Source organism: Dipteris shenzhenensis, chromosome 16 (assembly GCF_047967505.1).
Source record: "Dipteris shenzhenensis isolate YYH24624 ecotype China chromosome 16, Dip_SZ_1.0, whole genome shotgun sequence".
NCBI lineage: Eukaryota > Viridiplantae > Streptophyta > Polypodiopsida > Gleicheniales > Dipteridaceae > Dipteris > Dipteris shenzhenensis.
This window is the reverse complement of record NC_141611.1, coordinates 6,208,984-6,233,240: the sequence shown is the minus strand read 5'-3', so window position 1 is coordinate 6,233,240 and position 24,257 is coordinate 6,208,984. Positions and strand designations below refer to the sequence as shown.

Genomic DNA, 24,257 nt, shown 5'->3' with positions numbered 1-24,257 from the left:
ATCATATTTCTACTTAGTTGTCTCTAGCTTTTTCAAGGCTTTGTAAAGAAAACTATGTAGTATGATTTATTGAACAATGATGAGATTTACATTTACATTTACACTTGTTTTGTAAATATCAACATGGCCTCTCACTTTTTACCATGGAGTATCTTCCCCCATGAATCAAATACAACAAGTCTGCATATATAACATAATTATTGCAAGAATGTACTTTTGAAAGTCATTGAGAGAAAAACATATCCCTCTTCACTAGATATGATTTATCCATAGGGGTAATGTGCTAGAGCATTTACTGTCGCTCACTTGCTTTCTTACCCTTTAGTTCTTTGCAAAGTGGGCGACAAATATTTCCCATGTCGTTTTTCTTTTGCTTGCTTGATATCTTAGTTGCAAGCTTGGTTTTCTAGATCCTACGATACTTTCAATGTTTTTAATAGTGGCTTTATGCACGATGAGATTGATTATTATCTATGTTAGATTTCCACATTTGGATCATTCCATAATGGCATTAGGAAGCTAGTGCAAGCTCCTGGAAACTCTTCTGCTTTACAAAAGAGGTAAGAGGAAATATTATGCCAAGGCATTGATTGTCCAAGTCGAAGGTCAATCTAATGTTTGAGAATATAATCACACAAAGATATAGGAAGCTTGTAGGAAATGTTTCATAATTGTAGTTGGGTAGTCCTTTGTTAAAAAAATTTGAGTACTTTGATACAAGAATTTTGTGTTTGGCTGGGACGCTCAAAAAAACAATATATACCCTCATAAGACTAATCTTACAAATTAATATTTCTTATAGAACAAGCAAAAGAACAAAGGAAAGAAGGAAGTTCTTAAGTGCTTTAGACAAATTACAAGTAAATAAGAATAATAAAAATAAAAATAAGTTAGTAAGCAAAGCTACACTTATGTTCTCATCAGTACCCAAGAATAGGCTGCCATCAAAGTTTCAAAAGATTCCAGAATCACTTGGGGATTTGAATAGAATAGAGCAAATGAAGTAATGCCTAGACGTTAATCCTTGGTTTCTATTCATTCCTTGACATCCCATGCACAATGAAGCATGACATGAGGCCCCTCTGAAAGGCTATATATTTCAAGGTTGGAGATTTGGAAGGAATAGAGCATATGAAGTAATGCCTTGACATGAAACTAATCTTTGGTTTCTATTCATTCCTCGACATCCCTTGCACGATAAAGCATGGCATGTCTTTCACCAAACCTCGTGTTGTCCCGCTTTGCACTAGATACATTATATTATAATCAACCTTGTTAGTGTGCCCTACTCAACCTTGCACTTTAAATTTTATTTTACCATGAAAATTCCAAATGTCTAGTAGTAGATCTGTGCATACCTGAGGCAAATAGTTGGCACTTGGATCTGTCTTCTCAACATCCACAAAATGCATGGCTTGCTTTGTGTTTGAATTCACTCATGATTTTACATGCTGAATATATAGGAGTCTCCAGGGAAAATTCATGTTCCACATGCTGAATATATAGATGCTTACATGTAAGTGGTTTCTTCTATCCATTGTCCGCCGAGTCAATGATAACCTGAAATTGAAGTTGATCAGCGTCCAGCAAGGGACACAGAACTGTATCCTTGCCCTTTCTAAAAAAGAGGAAGAGGTTTCTCAGTAGCTAACATGTGACAATGCCGGCTTCTAAACTAAGGTGCATACATGGAAGATGTAATCACACTCTCTATGCTTTGTTTTTTTGTATAGAACAAAAACCAGAGGAGGATTTCTGGGTTCTTGCTCCAAGGTAGCAGCAGACACAAACTACCAGAAACATATGACATTTGTAAGAACAAATGGTATGAGCACATTTGCTTCTCTTGACAGTCACAATGTGCTTGTTGGTCTTCTTTTCTAACATCACGTGTGAACTCCTACAAGTCAGGTTGAATGTGGCACGGCTTTGAGCTTTAAGAAGACAGAAAAGCTTATGTTTGGGTGTGATCATAATCATACCTCCTATGAAATTTCTCAGTTTTTAGTGATTACGTACCGCCAAGGAGTCTCTAAGCTGGAACTCACTCATTCCACGGATGGTTGGCCTCTGCTCCTGTAAAGATAGGACCCCTTTACAGCAAATACACATCCCACAGGATACGGACCTGGAGCATGCAATAGGACCCATTTACAGCAAATACAGATCCAGCTTTCTGCAAGTAGGGTACACACTTCCATTGGCATTCGTGCATGACATCTGGCAAAGGCTAACATGACCCTTTTTTTGGGACATCTGGCAATCTATTTTGTCCTTACTGTGTCACCTGGAAATATCACATCTGGGTTTCTTATGTGAGGGTTTAGTGCAGCTACATCCTGCCATTTGTTTCCTGAACCACGTGTACGAGCTGAAATGCTCCACAACGTTTCACCTGGTTTCACCTTCGTCTTTGTTGGAGCAGGCTTAGATTTTAGAAGAGCGTGTTTTGGGGCCTTCCCCATACCCTGGGCAATCAGCCAGCGCGATCCAGCCTGCAGTTGCTTCTGATTACCCCAACTACTCTTTTGGTCCTCCCTTCCTCTTCCTTCACCCCCTGTTTTCAATCCAGACATGTGGACACCTGTAACCTTGAACTGGGGAACCTCTGCTTTTTGTACTGTGACCTCCTTCAACTCATCATCCTCTTCACTGTTACCCTTTGTAGAAACTCTTCTACCAATCCGAGGCTTAGAGGGGACCATGACGCGCTCTGCTTGAATGAGTGCCATCATTGGGGCACCCACAGGATCATTATTGTGGAGTGGATCCCGAAGCTGAACAAGCATAGCAATCATTAGTGTATTCCCCATTATACCCCCTCTCCTTACATGTCCATGCCCTTGTGTGTGTTGTTTAGTATCCTGTGACTTTTTGAGCTCCCAATCTGAATGATATGCTTTATGAGCAGCCAAAAATGCCAGAGTCTTGTCGTTAGACTCAACATCATCAAAAGCACCCGCATCCAGCCTTGTCCATTCTTCTAAAGTTATTGCCATAGAGAGTAAATCGCCTTGCTTTTTTTCTGACAAGACACCTTCCCCAGGTTCAAATGTACTGAAATGCATCCCAGCCACACCCTGTGACGTGCCTATGTTGTTCTTGTCCTGTTTCTTCAGGTCATCAAGAACACCCCAGGCCGCTGCATCTAAATAGGAAGGCGGCTCTTCTTCTGCCATGTCAGCTTGTATTTTCAATCCATCAATAGCTAAAGCTTCAATATTATGCATAGCAAGAGGAGCAAGGTCTTCTAAAGATACATACTCATCAAGCATGCACCCTCCTTCATTCTTTACAAGGGAAGTTTGGTCAATTGACTTACCCCCCACAGAGTTAGGAACGCTTTGGTACCTGAAAGTAATGAGATATAAGAAACATGAGTCCATAATGGTGGGAATATGTCAAGACAAGTGAGAAAAATAAAACCTTAAGCACACTCAAAACGAAGGTAATTTTTGCCCACCTGTTACCGTGCGGCAAAGAAAACCCCTCCCCTTCGTCTGATACAAGCCTCCTGGTAGTACCCGCTCTGGCAATATCATGGACGGTTTTGCCACTAACATTTTCCAGTGGCATGGCCGTCATGGCCTGCGTTGCAAGATTTTCCATTCCGTATGAGGCCAAGTTTCTCAAGATGTCTAGTGCAGTGGAACCCATCGAAGTGGGCACAACGACTGGCCTTGAGACCTGCATTACTAGTGATCCACTTGTCCTGTTCTTTGGAAAATGTGACAAGCCCATTGACCTTAAAGCACCCCCATCCTTCAACTTGATTACTGCACCCAGACCCCTTCCAAGAGGGGGGGGCTCAGAGACCCTTAACTTTGAAGCAGCGTCAAGATTGTTTGCAGGTCGACGAGGCGAGCTCTCAAACGATTTTTCATTTAGCCCCCAATGTTGCATCAAAGCCTCTGTCTCAGCATCCTCCAACATTTTGGCTCTTGTCTTGCTGCGCATGGTTTGTGTGGCCTTCCGAAGTTCTAACTCCGCTGCATCCATAAATGAGGCTAAGTTTGTAGCATCCTCAGATGCCCAAACCTGACCCATATTGAAGCCCGTAGCAGACCATTGAGATATTTGCTCTTTTACACTCCCATTTGAATTGCCTTCTGGTACATTTGCTTCGTTAAACACTAGAGCAGATTCTTGCTCGAACTGCTTTAATAGTCTTGCTCTAGGGGAATTTGACTCGCTGTCAGCGCTTGAATATCCAGCAGTGCAACCAAGCTCCAACAAGTTTAAAAATTCTCCAGCCACTAAATCCACTTCCTCATCCAGGTCCAACTCAGAATCAGGAGCCATAGGTTTCTCAAATGTTGGTAATTCCAACCCCTCGTCCCACAACGGACTTAATGCATTCTTCCTCTCCTCTGAATGAGAGAATCCCACCTGGTTTCCCCTGTCCTTCACAAGGAAGTCAGTCTCATATTCACCGTCTTCTCCCCCTCGATTGCTATACCCCGCTTCGCTCTCGTGTGATTGGGCTGGTGGGAATGTAAAATCTACATCTTCATCATCTCGAGGAAGATATTTCCAGCTGGGTTTAGACTGAAAGAGGGTACCTGAGCCTCCATGCAAGCCGGACAACCCAGAAACCGGGGAGGATGCGTATTGGAAGGCGGACCGACCAGGGCCTTCGATGTCATGCTGGTCATACAAACTAAAATTCTCTCCTCTAGGCTGCGGGTCAGCAGCAAGCTCAGAATATGAAGGAGCGAATGACAATTTTCCAGATGACCGCGTAGATCGAGACCTGTCAGACAGCGCATCACTCTCCTCCATAACCTCATGGTGCACGAGATCGTAGTTGAAAGTGACGATCAAGGTGCTTCCTTTGGCAATGCCCGTGAGTTCAAAATTGGTTGTCCAACTTGCAGGCCTATTATCATAGGCCACAACACCGGGATACTCTGGCAGAAGACGGGTCAAATCAAGCTCATGCTTTCCGAATTCCAGCTCGTCCACATCTAACGCAACTACAGAGAGAGCAAACAATTTCGATTCGTACTTGATCCCGTGATTAGCACTTTCGCTGCCGGATACGGTGCATCGCTGACGAAGAGTCTCATCGAAGTCTGCTTCTCCTTGAAACACCCTCGATGGCATCGTCTGTAGGCCCTCTTCTTTCCTATTCCAATGCACAATTAGGCGAAGACCATCCATCGCCGCAGGAAGGTCCTTGATGCTGTGGACATGCATTGAGAATATAACGTGGAAAAGCTGCTGCCCCATGTGGGCGATTGCGTGTTCGTCCAGTTCTTCGTTAGAATCGCAGCCCGCCCCGGGATCTTGCTTCTCTAAAATTTGAGAGCGCCACAAATGATGGCCAGGGTCATTCAGCGTTTTCAATTCAGCGCTCTCAGCTGGGAAGAGGAAGCTGGACGTCGACGATCTTGGGTGCTGGTCGGCCAGATCCAAAGCGATCATCGGTGCAGGAGAGCTAATAGAACGGCGGGAGAAGAGGGAATTCCCCGCATCTCTCCTGCTGCTGAGATGATAAACCGAGCCAAAAGCTTCTTTTTTGGAGAGAGTGCTAGTATTGCTTTGGCCTGACGAGCGATAAGCGGAGGGCTTCACCTCGGAGTCCGGTATGATCTGAGCGCTGTCGACAAGCTTGCCAACATTGGTAACGGGCTGCGGCATGGATGAGGAGCGATCGATGAGGAAGAAACAAACAAGAGGGCAAAAAGGAAAATTGAGGAGAAGATCGGGATCAGCGATCGGGTAGGAGGAAGAAGAAATGTTGCAAGGAAGAGAGGAGGTGCAGGGCAGAGAGTAGATGGAGCTCGCGAGCTGGGATGGCGATGGCGATGGCGATGGCGGCACGGTTGCAAAAACCAAAGAGTTTGGAATTGTCTTTTGGAAAATTAAAGAAGAAAATGGCTTTCCAGGTCTTTCTATTCCTGCCAGCTTTGTATTGGGGAATGGCTGGGGGCACGCCTTTCCTACAAGGAAACTGGTGAGTGGCCCGTGCACTTTCCGACCCAAAATGCTTTTCCATACTTAGGAAGGCCAACTCACTCCCGTACTATGGGACTAGGAGCACTTGTTTTGGACCCCATTGATCCGTCCGTGTGCTCATTTGTTAGCTTGTCAATGGCAAGCACGCGTAGATCCATGCGTGGCACTTAGATCCAAGGGCTTTAATGGAAAGTCGTATGACAAGTAGGCAGCGACGATGAGAGATATGAATGGAAGAGCTTAGAAGGATGTTGCGTAGTACTACGTGTACCGTCGCCATGAAATCCTATTGCCGGCAATGGAGGAGGCACATCCCGCCTCTGAACAATCGAACGGCTCAGATTAAATCTGAGCAAGTTGTGGCCCTTTACCTTTAGCCCTTGTAGTTGGCCATGTGTGTGTGACTGGAAAAACTATTTAAAAAACCACATTAGTTATAAGATGATTAAGCAAGTTAATTTGATGATTATTCATCCAATTAAGCTAAGTTTAGATTAATCTTGAGTAACCCCAAAAAAAAAAAGAGAGAATTACTTGCCACCTTTGTTCTCCTCCCCGTTCGCCTCCCCTCTCTCTGCCCACCCCTGATCCCTTCTCTAGTGCCGACTTGTCTCTCCCCTTCTCTCCCCCCTCCACACTCGTCCACCTGCCCACGCCTAGCTCCCTCCTTGCCGCTCTCAATGCTCCCTCCTCACCCCTTTCCCTTCTTCCTCTCAAACCTCCCCCTCGCCCCTCTAAGCAACCCTCCTAGATATTACGAGAAAACAGAGCGAAAATAAGCTAAATTGTGATGACTTGTCTTGTGATCCTCACACTCACTTTGCTTGATAACTCAACCTTAGGCCACAACCATCATGTCACAATGCAAGCGTTCTCATACAATGGGTAACAACACCCTATCTCAGAGTCATGGGCAACAACTTACCCTATCGAATGTGAACATGATGTGCCTTCCATACGGTCAATGCTTGTCTATTAGGCACAGCGGTTCCTTGCAAGCATAAGGTTGTGTTAACTAGTCAAACTCAATTCATAGGAACTTCATTCTAATTTATCTATTTCTATACTTTATTAATATAAGGCACTCATCAAACATTACTATGGTCGCCATGTTATAGGGGACCTGGCTTTGATATTCTAGTCAAACATTGTTATCAACCTAATTTATGTATTACAATAACCAATCTAATTATTATAAAGCAACCCCATTTCCAATGATATTCCACAATGTTAAGGAGGACTATTTTAATAGGCTACACAAATTTGACACTACTAAGTATTTTCTTTAAGTTTAAGATCACAAGGTAGCTAATATTATAGTTGCTTACTAGTGTAGCTAATATTATAGTTGTTTCTTGCTATACTTAGCGTAGGCTGTGCACAGGTGAAGACCCATTTAGTTGGCCAGTTCTTTGTAAGGGGTTTTTGATTAGGAGTTCCACCTCCCTGATCTGCAATGCTAGTCGGCTTTTTCTTTTATTTAAAAAAAAAGAGTTTAAGATCACAATGGGTTTGTCTTCTCAAAAGCTCTCAAGAAATAGAGTATATCTAGTCTCTCAAATATTTTGTGAGAATTTACAATGCCCACTGCTAATCATTTATTAATAGTGTCCTTAAAGAGCGTACCTTTGGTGTATTTTTTCCCAAACCCAAGGAGAAACCAAATCATTCTTCTTTTTAGGTTCTTCTTTTCAGAATCTTTCAAAGAGTACCCTTGTAATGCATTTTTAAATTGACCTTGACTCTCAAAAAATTGTGACAATCTACCATTTCCACATTTATAAGTAGCTTCACCCATATAAGGTGGAGTCCCATTTGATGTGATTCTCATTGACAATTTTATTGAAGACCATAATCATGGCCTTGTTGCTGGACTTGACACACGCATTGGCCTATGTGTGGCATACTGTGGACATCTTGTGAACAAATGGGGCTTTGTCATCTTGGATATTACATCATTGGCAAAATGGCCCCCTTGGTCTTCGCTGACAATCTCTATTGGCCAATCGAAACGGGTCATGATTTGTTCATAGACAAATTTGGCTGTTAAGGCCACTAGGTTGTCGTGCATAGCATGTGCTTTGACCCACTTGGTGCAATAGTCAGTCACCATGATCACATACTTGTTACACCGAATGGGTGGACAGCTGGTTTGAATGGACCAACGAAGTCTAGCCCCCATTTTGGTATAGTTCGCGGGGAAGTGTATGGAGAGAAGCCGTCTAATAAGGATGAGCAACTTCTATGTTTGGAGTTGTGCTCCTGTATTTGATGTATTCACTTTACATACATCCAATTAATATGAGTTCCCCTTTCTTTCGAAATTTCATGTGTCATTACAATTAAGTTTCTAATGATTCTTGATCAATAAACTTTGTTCTTAATAACTTTGAAATATAGAATTGGAATGCTTATTGTATTAAGTGATAGGTTTTAATTTATTTGAGTCTATATTTCTAAATTAAATAAAATAAGAAGAATGTTTATCCATTGATATCTTTATACTTTCATATCATGCTGTTCTTTTATTTTTCATAGATCAATCATGGTTTGAGTGCCTTGAGGTTTAGAACTAAGAATCAATACATCATCCAATTGAATGCATGGTTTTAATTATTAATCTTATGAAATATAATTTCTTTTGTTTTCATCTTTCAAAATGAAAGTGTCATCTCTCTTTATGGGGCCTGCTAACATTCTATATTCTTTACAATATTTTTCCTAGCTTGTATAGTAGGTCATGAATTCCATGAAAACAAGCATTATCAAGCAAAGAATCATTACCATCTACCTAAAATCATAATTATTAATTTATAATTAGCAAACATGCATCTCACATCACATCTTATCAAAATTTGTGGTCTCTAAATCATGCAAGATTTTAAAACTATGTATTTCTATTTAAGTTTTTCATAGATAGGTACAAATTTTACTTTTGTTTTAAAATTTAGGTAGAATTTAGCACTATTTGGAGGGCATCTTAAAAGAGGGTAACACACCATAGTTCTCACTTAATACACAATGGTCTTAATGATGATGATTTTGCATATTGATATCATTTGAGATGGCATATTTTGTAGGGGAAATGTTGTGGATACCCCATCAACCCCTAGAGCTTTTAAAAATATCCAATCATCTGTTCATCAAGGAAACTAGTCAATGTTACCCATCCGGTCCACCTATCTCCACGTCTCTAGTCACCCCAACCTGGTAACACTAGTAACTTTGACCATTAGCTGAGGTCATCTGAATTTGAGTTGCTTCTGACAAGGTCATTATGACCCCACAATCAACCCATTTAGGTAGTTAGAGATAGTTATGCCCAGGGGCGACTATGTGTCAGACATTTTGGACATCTTATCTAGTTAAACACCCAGTGGCATCCCATGTCTTAGATGACCATTGGTAGCAAAAGGGATTTAAAGGGCTTCACATTCCCATTTTAAGAGTTACTAGTTAGTTTGTAAAAGAAGTTTCTTGCTCATTTAATCCAAGCATTGAGTTTTAGACTCTATGTGGACATTGGGAAAAGCATTCCTTTAACAAACTTTGGCAATTCATATTTTAGTTTTAGCTATCATTTCCTTTTATTTTAGTTCAATTTATATCTTTTCTGCATTCGCCTTTGAGTTTCGCTGATGGTCATATGCGTATTCTAACCCGACTCGCCATCGCGTTACATCCCAACTCATTTTTGCATTTTCAATCTAGGATTGTGTGTGCACTGCTTGATATGTTCTATTAACGTAGCATCCATCTTGTTAACTCTTTGATGACCACAATCCACTAACACCCAATGAGGTTATGTTGGCGTAGGAAGAATGCTACCACCATCGTGAGTTGCACCATTCCATCAATTCGATTGACTCTATCGGTGAAAGTAGGCACAAAATGGGATCCTAAACCCGCTGCCATATCCTCCCCCAACAGTCTTATTTGTGCCTCATGCTCCTACATGTCCCTGTGTTACCATGATGACTAAATACCCTAGATTCTTGGACTGGGGTGTCAATTATGTGGATGCCCACCATATCATGATGTTGAAGAGTTCTGCAAAGCAGACCTTTCCTTATCATTGCTAGATAGAAGAGGTATTCACCAAGTCATCAAAAGGTGTGTCCACAACCATGAGCAAAAAGTTATGTTAGTAGAGCCACATGGAGGGCTAGCATAGCAGTAGGTCACTTCTCAAGTGATATCACGGGCAAGAAAATCTTGCAGGCTGGATTATGGTGGCCCACAGTATTAAAAGATGCACACAATTATGCCAGATCATGCTTGTCATGTCAAAGGGATGACAGACCAATGGATAGTGACAGAATGCCACATCATCCCATTCTTCCATTGGGACCTTTTCAAAAGTGGGGATTGGACTTTATTGGACTCAAACCTATATCCAAATTCTCAAGTAATCAATATATTATTGGTGCTACTGATTATTGCACTAAATGGGTTGAGGATGTAGCATTGAAGACATGCAAAGCTAGAACAGTTGCACATTTTTTGTATCACAATATTGTAACTAGATTTGGTGTTCCCATTGAATGGTCCATTCAAGGTGATTGATACATATGAGCAAGGGACATTTCTCTTGGCAGATCTAGTCAATGGTTTTAGACTTAAGCCTTACATTGGTCCTGATCCCACATAGGCTAAGATCAACACAATTTCACTGCAGAACCCTTCTGAGATACACAGTTATAGAGTCTCTATTTCAACCAATCAGCTAACTAATGGGGTCCTACCAAAGCTTCAAGGGATCTCCATCTCAATTCAACAACCGGACCCAGACAACACAGAAGACAGCACACCCAATACCCATAGTTGCGAGATAACACTTCTGTCGACAAAGACCGACGAAGAGGCTTTTCAGAAAACAACACAAATACAATGAGAGTTCCATGCCCCAGTGAGAATGCCTTCAAAGGGAATTCCAACAGAGTTTAGTGACAGCTTTGCATAACATCATAGCAAGCAATCACATGAAAAGTGGCTACAATTACATTCCGTGCAGATTTCACCAACAATATAGCAACGATATTACCGCACTTCCCATCCGGTTCAGGTATGCTCAATTTACTCTACAATAAACAAAAGTGATTATGTAGGTGAGAGGAGGCAATAACAAGATGACGCCGCAATGACAACAATGATTATGCAGGTGAGAGGAGGCAACAACAAGATGACGCCGCAACGAGCTCTGCTCCAACAATGGTCCGACTTGTTTCTGACAGAAGTCCAAACAATTCGACAAAACCGACTCAAAACTCTGCCAAGCCTCTGATGGGGACCAAACTAAACAAATCCGACTACTGCCTCACATGTGCCGCACGTGTCTCTTCTGACTTTTTGGATTTCGACCACAGTTTGATGCCTTGTTCATGTATTCAATCCCACGTCCGATTCACCCACTCCAGTCTGACTTTTTTCCGACTCTAGTGTCCGCCCACACGGACCATTTAGTTTGACTCCGATCCTCCAAATGAATCGCTCTACAAAGTCTGACTATGCTCTGCCTATCCGACCTCTTTCTGCCCCAAGTTTGCCGACTCACAAAGGACACTAGATTCGTCGTACTAACTCATCAGCACCCATATGTACATAGAATCCATGGTGCTATACACGACAAGGCCGCCCATACAAGTGACACCCTTACCATGAGAAATAGCATCATCACTGATGCATGATAAAGACGCATATAAGCAAGGAGGGATGGGAGGTGGATAATACACACACCCAATCGCCGCTTCAAACTGCCAGTCCGGCACATGCAAGCTAACTAGTGAATCTCCACACAAGCCCAGTGAACAACAGCTTCTCCACACAAACTTCCCTTCAAATGGCATTGCTGAGGGTTGCAAACTCTGTCACCGAATCTTTTGGGATGAGGTTTGGCAGGGGTCTCATTGCTAAGGCTGGCATCTCTTGCCATCTTGCAAGTTGCATTCATGTTGGATGCGATTGCCCCCAAATCATTGAACTTGTAGATCAGTTTGTATACAAGTGTGATATTTGTGCTTTTAGGAGACGGTTGTGATGCTTGGCAGGGGTCTCGTTGTTGCTGAGGCTGCATAATCTTTTGCTGGTTCATCTTGAGATTTGGCATAGCTTCTTGTCCTGCTTGTGAATTCATTGCATGCTTTGAGAGTACGGAATGAAAGTGTGTGGTACTATTATTGATGTAATCTATTATGTGCCTATGCAAAATCATGTGAGTGCACATGATCTATCGATTAGGTAGGGACTAACTATATGCTTATTTGTGGGATTTCATAGGGCAACTAAGACTCAATCATCCCGAGGTGGAAATTGATTAGGTCTTCCTATATGTGCAAAAACGTGCATATGCCAATGAGTGTGCGTGTAACAATCTAGTGCAAACTATATGTTAAAAAATGTGCATATGCTAGTGATGAGTATGCGTGTAACAATCTAGTGCTAACTATTGAAGACTTGAGGTTTCCAAATCTTCATTATTGTTGGGGATGGCTTCGTGTTGATGTAGTATCACTTCAATCGGTTCCCGTTTATGGTTGTGTTGGATTGGACTCCATCCAATGTTTCTAGTAGCATAGCTCTGATGGGATTCATTTTTCTTACTCAATAAGGTCCTTGACCTAGATACTTGAGTTTGCCCTTGTGGACGTTGGCATTATACAGTAAGACTAGGTCACCTTCCTTGATGTCTTTGGCTTTAAGGTTTTTGTCAAACCAAGCCTTTCTTCTATGTTTTTCTATTGTTAGGCGACTAATCTGGTCTTTGTATGCTTCTCCAATTGATAGGTTCTTTCTTTCAAGAATGCATGATCTCCCATGTGTTCCTGTACTGCTATGTGTAGGCTTGGTATTACAAATTCTAGTGGGACCACAGCTTCAAGGCCATACACCAATTGGAAAGATGTGTTCCTTGTACTGACCTTGAGTGTGGTTCTGTATGCCCATAAGCTTGCATTCAGTTTCTCTGCCCAATCAAAACATTGTGGTTCTACTACCTTGGTGAGGATAATGCATAATATTTTGTTGGTGGATTCAGCCTATCCATTCCCTTGGGGTAGTAAGGAGTGATATTTTTATGGATTACCATAAAGCCAAATAAGAGTTCTTGGATAACCTCATTGACAAAATGCATGCCTCTATCCAACACAATTTCAATGTGGCATCTGAATCGGGTGATCAGATTCTCGTATAAGAATCTTGCTGTGCTTTTGGCATCTACCTTTCTGACTGCTTTTGCTTCAGCCCATTTGGTAAAGTTGTCAGTGGCTACAATGATGTAGCATGCCTATGTTCCCTTTGATGTTGGATGGATGGGACCCACAAAATCAATCCCCCATTTTAAATAGTTTTTTTGCAACAACTATTGTTAGGGGGTTGAAGTCCTTGTGTTGTGGTTTAATAGTCCATTGGCATACATCATAGCTTTTGACATATTCATAGGCATCTGCCCAAAGTGTTGGCCACCACTGCGAGGAGGACTTTTCTTGTTGTGGCTTCCCCTTGGGAGTGTCCTCTTGCAATGCCTTCATGGACTTCACTAAGGATTGGCATGATCTCATGAGGCATTACACATCTTCTTAAAACCTAGTCCTTGCCCATCTTATATAGTTGTCCTGCAATGAGTTGATAGGGTGTAGCTTTTGAAATTAGTTTTCTAGCATCCACTGCTTTCATTTAGGGGGTGGTCTTCGTGCCATTAACTACCTAATGATATTTGCACACCAATATAGAAGAACATCTATCTGAAATAGTGTGACATCTGGCAAGTCATCTTCTACTCTAGTTGCTTCTTCTCCCGACTTGACATGAGACATGTGATCGGCAATGTAGTGTTGGGCACCTTTGCGGACCACTATTTTGAAGTTGAATTCTTGTAGCAAGAGGAGCCATCTGGTTATTCTTCCTATTGTAAATAGATGGTTCACAAGATAAATCAATGCTTGATGGTCGGTGTGGAAGACAAAATCATTTGCTAGTAGTAGATAGTGTCAAATTTCTTAACACTATACACCATTGCCAGGGCGTCTCTTTCTGTGGTGGTATAGTTGATCCCCGCATCATTGAGTTGTCGACTAGAAAAGTAGAATGGGTAGTATTTCTTATGTTCACCAGGTTGGCAAAGCACACTCCCAATTGCATACTTGGAGCCATCAGTATGAACATGAAAATCAATATCCCAATTATAAGATATAAGGATGGGTGTTGTGATTAGGCACCACTTTAAAAGCTCAAAGGCTTGGTCGCACTCTTCTGTCATAAGAATTCCACTACATCATTGAGTTGTCGACTGGAAAAGTAGAATGGGTAGTATTTCTTATATTCACCAAGTTGGCAAAGCACACTCCCAATTGCATACTTGGAGCCATCAGTATGAACATGAAAATCAATATCCCAATTATGAGATATAAGGATGGGTGTTGTGATTAGGCACCACTTTAAAAGCTCAAAGGCTTGATCGCACTCTTCTGTCATAAGAATTCCACTAATAATTTGTAAAGTGTTCATAATTTGTAAAGTGTTCTGGTTATCATGGAATATTGCAAGATAAATCTTCTATGATAGCAAGAATGTCCCATAAAGACATGTACACCTTTAGAATTTGTAGGAGGAGGCAATTCCATGATGATTTTGATTTTGTCCATGTCAGTTCCAATCCCATGTTGAGAAACAATGTGTCCCCAAACAACGACGTGAGTGACCACGAATTGGCATTTTGTTGGATTTAGGGAGATGCCATACTCCCTGCATTTGATTAGAACCGCTTCAAGACATTTTTAGTGGTCTGTTTTGTTTGAGTGGATGCATAATTTATCCAAGAACATATGTAGAAACTTATTTATAAATGACTTGAAAGTTGTGAATATGACTCTCTGGAATGTGGCCGGGGCATTACAAAGGCCAAATGGCATGAATCTATAGGCAAATATACCCCAAATGCTGTTTTTGATTGGTCTGCAAGAGCAACATTAAAGCCATCCAAGAAGCTGTATATCTCTGATCCAACCACATTTTCCAAGACTATTTCTATTAAGGGTAAGGAATAGTCATCGCTGATTGTGGCGGCATTCATATTTTTAGCTTCTTGTTGTGTTTAGGCATAATGATGATGGGTGGAACCCAATTAGTGTGCTCTATCTCATAGATGAATCTGGCATCTAAGAGTTTTTCCAGTTCAACATAGACCATGGTGCTATATTTTGGATTTGTTCGATAAGGTCCACATACCTTAGGGTGGGCACCTTCCTAATAGGTATCGTGTGTACTGCCACTTCTGGTGAAATTCCATTCATTTTCTTGTATGACCATGCTAGCTAGTCTTGGTATTCCATTAGGAGTGCTTTGAGCTTTGTTTCATCTTCCTGTGTAAGTTGTTTCCCAATGAATACCAATTTTTCTTCCTCCCCTTCAAGGGCGAGGTTTATTGTGCACGGTCCCTCATAGATTGGAGTCTCTCCGATGTTATCAGTTTCTTGCACATTAGATTCTCTTACTGGTCTTGGCATTGCTATGGGGACACTCACTGGTGTAGTTCTTCAAGTACTCTGGCACTTCTCAAAGATCAGAGCCTCTGATGGTGTTGAACTAGCCTGACATGTGCTATGGGTACTGGGTGGCATAGTATCATTATCCAATTTTTGAGGCTTTTATTGACTTTCTTTTTTTGAAATCTCATTATCAAGCTTCATCCGCACATGTGGCTTAAACTTTCGAAACTTCTTATGTTGGGAACTGTGGGGTAACTTTTCCACTAGAAAAGTATTCCCAAGTAAGGGTTCATTTGCTATGCATACTCCTTCAAGTCCATCAAGGGACCATTCAAGAGGAGGTGGCTTAGATTTTGGGGGAGCTGGCTTAGATTTTGGGGGAGCTGGCTAGGTAAGATAGAACTTGATGATCCTAGTTTGGACTCGTTCAAACTCATTGAAGTCGTTAGCCTTGGCTTTGCGATGATGATGTCCTCCTTCAATTTCTTGCAGGATCTTCTGCCATTATTCAACTTTGGAGTTTCAACTTTGGGAAGTTCGACCGCCATTAGGGCATGGAGAATGGATAAATCATTGTCAAAGACATGTTCTTGAAATTGAGCACGTTCAGCCTCTGTTTCAAGGTCCCATGGAAAATCTAAGTCCTTATTATCATGAATAGCTTGTTCAAGTTCACCATTCTAGTTAAGGTCAACCATAAAGAATGGCACCTCTAGATCAATTGGTTCTTCATGCATGAGTGGAGGATTTACCTGCATGACCTTAGCATCAATTTGCAAAAAGATGGGATCTAGTGAATGGCAGTTGTTAATGGTCACCATTGCTTGGATCCAATTGTTGACATTGCTTTGTGTATCATCCACTAAGGCATGTTATTGTAGGGGGCCTGATTTGCTTGAGATCGTCGTTGAAGAGGTTTCATCCAACGCTCTAGGCACAATTGGTTTTATTGCTCCTGTCCCCACATTGACTCTTACTGTGGTGTCACAATTTTGGATTGTCAATCTATCAGTTCCCCAATCATGGAGAACTGATGCCTCATGCAACCAAGGACGTCCAAGCAAGATTTTATAAGATTTCTTGGGGAGATCCAAGATTGTGAATTGAAGAGAAAAGTGGACTCCTGCAACTTTTGTTGACACTCCATTCACTATTCCCAAGGGCTTTGCACATAAATCATCTGCAAGGCGTATGTTGAAATTAGCTTTTTGCATTGGTGGGAGACCCCATTCATCATAGAGCTCCTTGAATAGGACATTCACACTTGCTCCACCATCCACTATGGCTTGGACTTCAGCATATGCTTTATGGATCAAAGGCACAATGATGTTGTGTATGTTATCTCTCTCACCCATCCACACAGGGATATTTTCTATGTCTTCCATAGGTGGAGGGGGAGGGAGGGGGTACAGGGGGTGTGTTTGTGTGGAGGTGGAGGAGTGGTGGTGGAGGGTGGGTGTGGAAACTTGACAGACAAAAAACTTTGACAGAAATTCAAAGGGAGGAGGAGATGATCACCTACAATGCTCTCCCAAGTCTTTCTTGATGTAACAAGATTGTTGAGGGAGAATGGGTGGTGGGTGGATGGCCATGTTATCGCTACAAGAAGGGCTTGAAATAACTCACCGGTGAGGAGAGGAGTAGGATGGTGGTCGATGGAGAAGGAGGAGGGTCTTGCGTAGGGATCGGAATGGGGAAGAGGATGAAGACTAGATGTGGAAGAAGAAGAATGAAGGGGTGGGGTGGGGTTTTATAGGAATGGCTTTATGGGTTAGCATTAAACCCTAAACTCTTCCCGAGCCATAACTTTTCATGGTTAGCTCGGATTGCTCTTCTGCAAAAAGGTGAAATTGGTAACCATTACATATTTTTATTTTTTCTTCAAGTGGTTAATTTTTAAGAAATAAAAATTTTCTCAAGGTAATAACCCAAGGTGGATGCTTGGGGTTGATATTTTTAACTAGAGTTGGAATTTGTATTTACTCTCCTTGCCCTTGAGTGCTATGTTCATGAAATTTTGTGGTAGCTTATTTTTTACACATACTTGCATATGTTTACTCGTTATGTGAGACGCTAGTCTCCTAGCAGTAGCACCAAATGTTCTTCCCACGACTTCTGTAAGGAGAGCAGGGTATTCTCAGTATGCAGGATTCCAAGGCTTTTTGTCACTGATAGATATATCAATGTTGTCATTTATAGTATAAGTGAAGCTTAGGACCTCTGGTCATATTCCAATAGAGACGTAGGCTTTAAGTGTGGTAAGCAAACATAGTGCATGCATGTGTGAAAGGAACGTGCATCATCATGATTGGGGTAATGGAGGCTTTCGCCTTCATTGGGGGTTGAAGGGTTTGGGAGGAGTTAAAGGGTTGGAGGGAGGTTTAGGGTTCAGAAGGAGGTTCCAAGGTTTAGAAGGAGGCTCCAAGCTTTAGAAGTTGTTCAGGGTTCAGAAGGAGGATCCAAGGTTTAGGGTAGAGTACATGGCAGAGAACTCGTCTCCCTCGTAAATCATGGAGGTCAAGGGTTGAGGGACTAAGGGCTTAGGGGGAGCATAGGAGTGGGAGAGGAAGAAGATGTAAGAGCATGGGGGAGGAGGAGAGGGTGAAGAAGGGAGGAGGAGGAGGAGGAGTTGCAAGGTTAGGACATGCTTTTGGATGTGGAGTGCAAGGAAGCATGGACACTTGGAGACAATTTATTGGAATACCAAAGTAGAACTCAACACAATGCCCCAAAGAGTGTAGGCTTCATTCCATTATGTGGCATTTATACAAGTTGGAGAGCTTCTCTCTTTGCATGTAGGAATTGTAAGGCATTCTCTCTCTACATGTAGAAGGGTGCGTACATATTATGAGCGGAAACCCTTGAGCGGATTATCCGAGCAACACTCAATGGAGTTATACTTGAATGAATGTTTTTTTATGGAATATCTTTTTTTTAGCCACATCTTCTGCATAGCAAGGCAGAACACTAAGCTCAATTAGTCAGTATCTAACCATGCTTAAATTATACACATAGATCAAATAAATTACTCACTAATCAAGAGGTGCATCAAAGTCATAGTCTGTCTCCTCATCATCTATCATGAGGACTGCTTGATTCACACTTGAAGGCCCTGCCTTTGTGAAGTTGTCTCTAAGCATGCCTTCTAAGTATCCTGTGCAAATCTCTTTGTCATTGTCCACTATCATGCATGGACGTCCTGAGTGAATTGCTGCTTTCATCCCAGGTGCTGTACCTGCACCAAGCTCAAGCACAGAGCCTCCAATCGGACACAACAACTCCATGAACATCAACATCATGGAGCTACTCTTCTCTAACCCACCACGCCACTGTCCACCCTTTCCCTTTTTTATGCACCGTACACTTGAAGGCAAGTAAGGATTTGAAAGGCAGTAATCTACATGAAACATAGATTGAAAAAGTTAATGGAGAATACTAAAATACGAACAAACAAGAACATGACAATCATGTAAATAGCCAAATGACATACCTTGACACCAAAGCCAACATTATCCGCAACATCAATGCAATCTCCCGTCTCCACGATCCATCTACATGTACTAACTATAAGATACCAATAGCTGAATGCAATTCACATAAACAAACATTATCAACTGTGATATATTGCTCACCTAAAAGAAACCTCTAGTCTCATTTGTCTTGCCAAACGCTCAACGAATGAAGTGGATACAGGTGAACACATCACCAATGTCCATCCATAATCATCCATCACAGATGAAGCAATAGCAAGTGAGCATGAGATATGCTCCTCATTTAGAATGTTCCATCCAGGGATTCCACCCTTGATTCCACTCACTATAGATCATGTAGGAAGGTCAATCAAGCAAAAATCCACACTCCATGCAGCATTTTTTCCATTGCGTGACTTCTTCATGCCACCAAGTTCATGGTAAAAATTTCTTATGATTTGAAAAGCCCCATCGTACTTGTATTGCTTAACTTCTTTTCCAAGTGATACATAATCATACTCCCAAACTTTGTAGTTTTCTTGTGAGATACGAGTTGCAAATGATGAGAAAGTGGACAAAGGAACATAAACCATATCCGTATTACACACTTTCTTACTAAGAAGAGACTCCTCCTTTCGTGGATCATCGTCTACAATAACAAAGAACCCTAAATTAAATTTGTAGGAAGCTTCTAATCACTTTGAAACATGAAAGAAAGAGTTATAAGAAAATAGACCTGTGTTAGAAGTGCCCGTTGGTTTAGGTCTTCCACCACGTTTGTTATTTGGAGTCACATGACTTGCCTTTTGCTTTTCTACTATTGCTTTTTGCTCCTCTTCAAGCCTCTTCTTTTGTGCCTCATCCATGTTGCCCGACGAACCCAAGTTTGACTTGCACTCACCTTTTAAATGGCGATCATAAGTTTCCTTCTCTTCCTCGATACATGTTCCAGCCTTCATCTCGATCCACCAAGGGCAGTGCTTCCTTTCCCACTCCGTAAGCAATATATGACCATCCTTATGCTTATTCTCTCTAAAAATATGAGAGGTGTACATGCAATAAGTAGCAGGTGCAAGCATAGTCCAAGCCTTGCAAATGGATGGTACCACCTTAAGACTCTTATTTGCAGCCAGATAATGGAGATACCTAAATGATTTTTAGGATAATATAAGAGAATGCAAGGTATTACAAAGATATCTTTCCATTGAAAACGAAAGCCAAAACGCACCTGTAAACCAATCGTCTGCTGGCATTTGTAAGATCAACTTGCTTGGATGGAACAACAGCAACTGTCATCAATGAAGCTAAAGGCTCAAACAAAAAAGACCTGTGTCTCACTATAATGCCATCAAAGTATTCCAGAATAGAAGGACTGTCTAGAAGTGTAGCTGCACCCTCAATGCTTGATGATTTCATCACTTGGTCAAGCAATCGCCCAGCATCTACCAACACATGGTCCATCCATACTTCTTTTGCAAGCCAAGGTATGAAACCATGGTCAGTCATAGGCATCCCATAACTCTCCTTTAGATTGTCATCTACACCAAGAAGAGAAAGAATAGATAGTTGCTTTGCCTTGGAACAGGTTGCAATTGATACTTGGTAAAGCTTCTCCAAAGTGATCTTCATTGATGTATCCTCAAATGGTAAATTCCAAAGGATATTAAACCACTCCTTGCCATGGGAAGGATTGACTATTGAAAGCATCTGCCAAATAGTAAAGTTTTAGAAGAGACTTTGATACACACAACAAACCATATATTAAGGTTTTCAAAGTACAAACTAAAAATTTGCAAGTTGTAACTATAGATTTATAATTTTCAAATCATATATTATGGTTTATGAGTTGTAAAATTAGAATTTGAAAACTATAAATTCAAATTTGCAAACTATAAATTCAAATATCTGAGATATAAAACGTAGAATTTTGTGGACTACAAATTCAAATTTGTGATCTATAAATACAAAATTTGGTAAATTGAAAACTTACCCGTGTAATTTTTCTTCGATATGTTGCTCCCACAGTCTTTTTAATCTCATGAATCTTGGACTCTCTCTCATCCTTTGGCATGGAAGAATGCAATTTCTTGCATTGAGCCTCAAAATCTGATTTCCATTTCCCCTTTCAACATAAACAGATAATCTCATCATAATGTTATTGGAACACAAAGCAAAATATATAAACTAAAGAACTAATACTTACAGCAAATACCATCCTCCCAAGAATAGTTTGGGTGAGGGGATACCACACCCTTCGTCCACTTCCAACCTCTTTTTGTCTTGCCAACTCAATAGCTTTTTTCTCCTCCTCACTAAAATCCTGAGTAAAATATTGAGCATCACAGGATACGAGTGTGCTTGTGTGGTACAAATAATCCTTGAGATTAGTAACAACAATTGCATCTTCATTAAGCCTGCAACCATTGACTTAAATGGATCAAAATTGGTTTCATTTACAAGCACTTACCATCTCAAGGATTATTCAAATAATCCAACCCTCTTGCTCAATATAGTAAACATAAACAACAAGGCTTACAAGTTAAATCTTTGTAGAGCAGCAACAAGCTTAAGCTCATCCTTTGCTTCCGGTTCAATAATTTGAGCTTGCACTCTAATGTGTCTAGACTTGATATTTGTGTAAAGCTCTTCTATGCTTTCCATCCAAGATGCCGTACGATGATTTCCTTCCCACACGAAGAACATTTTGTTTGATAGAAAGCTCCATGGTGTGCCAATTATCTCTGATTCAAACTCATCATTAACTAAGCTCCAATTCTTGTCCCAACGTTCTCTTGTGACATCATCAACATCCTTGGAAGACCCATCAGGCATTTTGATAGATAGAATAAAAGATCCTTTGGTCGGAATGTATCCCTCTGTTTCAAATGCTCTTTTCAAAATGGTCAAATCATTCCTAATTTGACGCACAACTGGGTTTATGAGACAACGACACAAGGGAATTCGAGGAGGTGGAATTTCTTTAGTTACTGTAAGAAGCTCTAAAATATCTGCACCTGAAGGTCTCTCAACACACTCTGGAATGATATCCTCCACATCATCTTTAACTCCTACTTTGTTGGATGGATCATCTATAGTTTTATCCTTGTTGTCCCCAGGATCCTCAATATCATTTTCAATGTCAACTTGCTCAAGCTCCTTCAGTTCATTCTTGACCTCTGACTCTTGCTTCTTCCTTTTACCACCTTTTCTTGTGATAGGACTAGACACATCACGTTTCTTTCTCTACACGTTCGAAGAACTCAATTACAAGATTTGCAAAAATGCAAAGGTGAAATGCAACTAGAAAAAGAAAAAGAAAAAAAACTTACTGGAGGCATTTGTTGCACAACTTTCAATAAGCTCACCTGCACAAGAAGAAAAACAAATAAATGACATAGTGAAACCATCTTTGAAATGATTAAATGAAAAATGACAGAGTGTAACCATCTTTCAAATGATTAAATAAAAATGCCATTCATAGTTTTGCCAAAGGAAACTTCTTTTAAATGATTGAAAAAAATGGAGTTCCTCAATACATTATTCTGATAACAAAATGCAAGTTAAGAATAAACATTTCGTGTTATGGGTGAGGCTCCCTTCAACTATAACTAGCACTGTGTGAAGAAGACAAGATCATACTTTCGCTGGCGAAACCATAGCCGAGAATAATCGAGAAGTATTTGAATAACGTGGGGAGCATAAATTACCAAGTACTCCATCTACAACATTCGACATTCTCTCCAAAGTATTTGAACCTTATCAAGGTTTTGCCTCCTAACACCCCCTTCAAACCAAAGATAGGGATAATAGCAACATACTGTCCAAATGACTCTACCCCAAACAAACCAATGAATGCTCACAACAAATAGCTTCATAAAACAAAGTCTAAGTATAGGTTCAAAACGGGTGAACACTCAAAGAAATTTATCTCACAAAACATGGGGATTAAGAGTCTTGTATTGTATCACAGTTGCAAAACAAATCCCTAGATCACTCGTTGGTCCGTCAACAATCCGAGTGCGGCCCAAGAATGCCGAGAGAGCGATTCGAAGAGTAGCTGTAGGGAAAGGAGGGTGCAGGCAGAGAGAACATGGGGGGAGAGAGCGGGGCAGCGACAAGGTGGTGCTTGGGGAGGGGGGAGGGGCAGGAGGAAGAGAGGATAGGAGCAACGCATGCGCTAAAAGAGTCATGGAGAAAAGTAAGGGCATCCTCATAGAGAGCCGAACTAGAAAATGACCTTAAAACAAGCATACCATCCTCCAATCCCTCCCCAATCCTGCTTTCGAACGAGCATCCGTCCTCCAATTGCAATCCCAAGGACTACACATGGGGCGTGTCGACTATCGGCTTTCAAGAGGGAGATTCTTGTGCCGGAAGAAAAGCAGTATCATTTTGAAAAAGCAACAACTTACCGGTACACATCTCTCTCTCACTCCCACTCTCAGACCTTCTCCTCCTCCCAATCCAACCCAATCCATTCTCTTCAGCTCAATTCACCACAACCCACCTCCTCCATCCGTCCTATCCTCACACCTTTGGTACCCCCCTCCCTATCTCTCTCTCTCTCTGTCTGTGTCTGTCTGTCCTTTTGTCTCTCTCTTTCTCTCTCTCTCTCTCTCTATAGCTCTTTGTTTCGTCCTTAGTCCTCATTCCAGCTTCTCGCTCTCTTTAGATCATTTTCCCCATCCATCTCCTGCTTTGCACGTTGTTTCACCACCCTTGCCAAGTCTTTTCCCCAAGATGCACGCGCTTCATATGACTCGAGATGAATCGTTTAAATCTGTTATTTAGCACGATTCTATCTCGTGTGCCCAACGAAGGCCTCGTGTTTCTCTAAGTATGCGTTTTCTCTAGCAGTTCTCCGATTATGAAATCATGCTTCATTTACAGGAAATGAAAGCTACGAAGCAGTGACGCTCTTTCTTGAAGTGCGCCCGTCGATAGTAGATTGACATCAACGAGTTAGGACATTACGTGGAGACTCTGGACGTCGGAGCCATGTCTACCATGGTGGTGAATGTGTCTGAGTACGAGGTATTGGCAAACAAAAAATTGCCAAAAAAGCATCCAATTCAAGGAAGGAAGGGAGACCGACAAGCGAGGTTGGGAGCAAGAGAAGCCCACGATTGCAGCAGGGATGGCAAAGAAGCAGAGGCGACACTCAGCTTTTTCAATTCAAAATTTCTGCCTTGGAGACCGAAATCGAGAAGCAAACTGCAATTTTACTGCAAAGCTTTGAAGACTTACGCCTGCTCCAAAATTTTGCCTCGAAGAAGATGGGGGGGAAGCTCCCAGCAGTTCTCGAGCGGCAAAATCCTCGCGAGATGTTCAAGGAGGGGAAGAA

At 41.5% G+C, this 24,257-nt stretch overlaps 2 protein-coding genes across 2 annotated transcripts; both read right to left on the bottom strand.

Moving 5' to 3' along the window:
- Window positions 1-1,095: 1,095 nt before the first annotated feature.
- LOC147892466 (protein PLASTID MOVEMENT IMPAIRED 1-RELATED 1-like) lies at window positions 1,096-5,803 on the bottom strand. The gene is made up of 3 exons (XM_087387586.1): window positions 3,464-5,803; window positions 1,359-3,351; window positions 1,096-1,246 (listed from the first exon to the last, which is right to left on the bottom strand). The coding sequence occupies exons 1-2, from the start codon at window positions 5,641-5,643 to the stop codon at window positions 2,265-2,267; spliced, it is 3,267 nt and encodes a 1,088-aa protein (XP_087243712.1). The 5' UTR covers window positions 5,644-5,803; the 3' UTR covers window positions 1,096-1,246; window positions 1,359-2,264.
- A 340-nt stretch (window positions 5,804-6,143) lies between these two features.
- LOC147892465 (uncharacterized) lies at window positions 6,144-22,570 on the bottom strand. Its single transcript, XM_087387395.1, has 4 exons — window positions 22,553-22,570; window positions 21,450-22,156; window positions 21,264-21,327; window positions 6,144-6,281 (listed from the first exon to the last, which is right to left on the bottom strand). Exons 1-4 carry the CDS (start codon window positions 22,568-22,570, stop codon window positions 6,144-6,146), a joined length of 927 nt encoding a protein of 308 aa, XP_087243521.1.
- Between the last annotated feature and the right edge of the window lie 1,687 nt (window positions 22,571-24,257).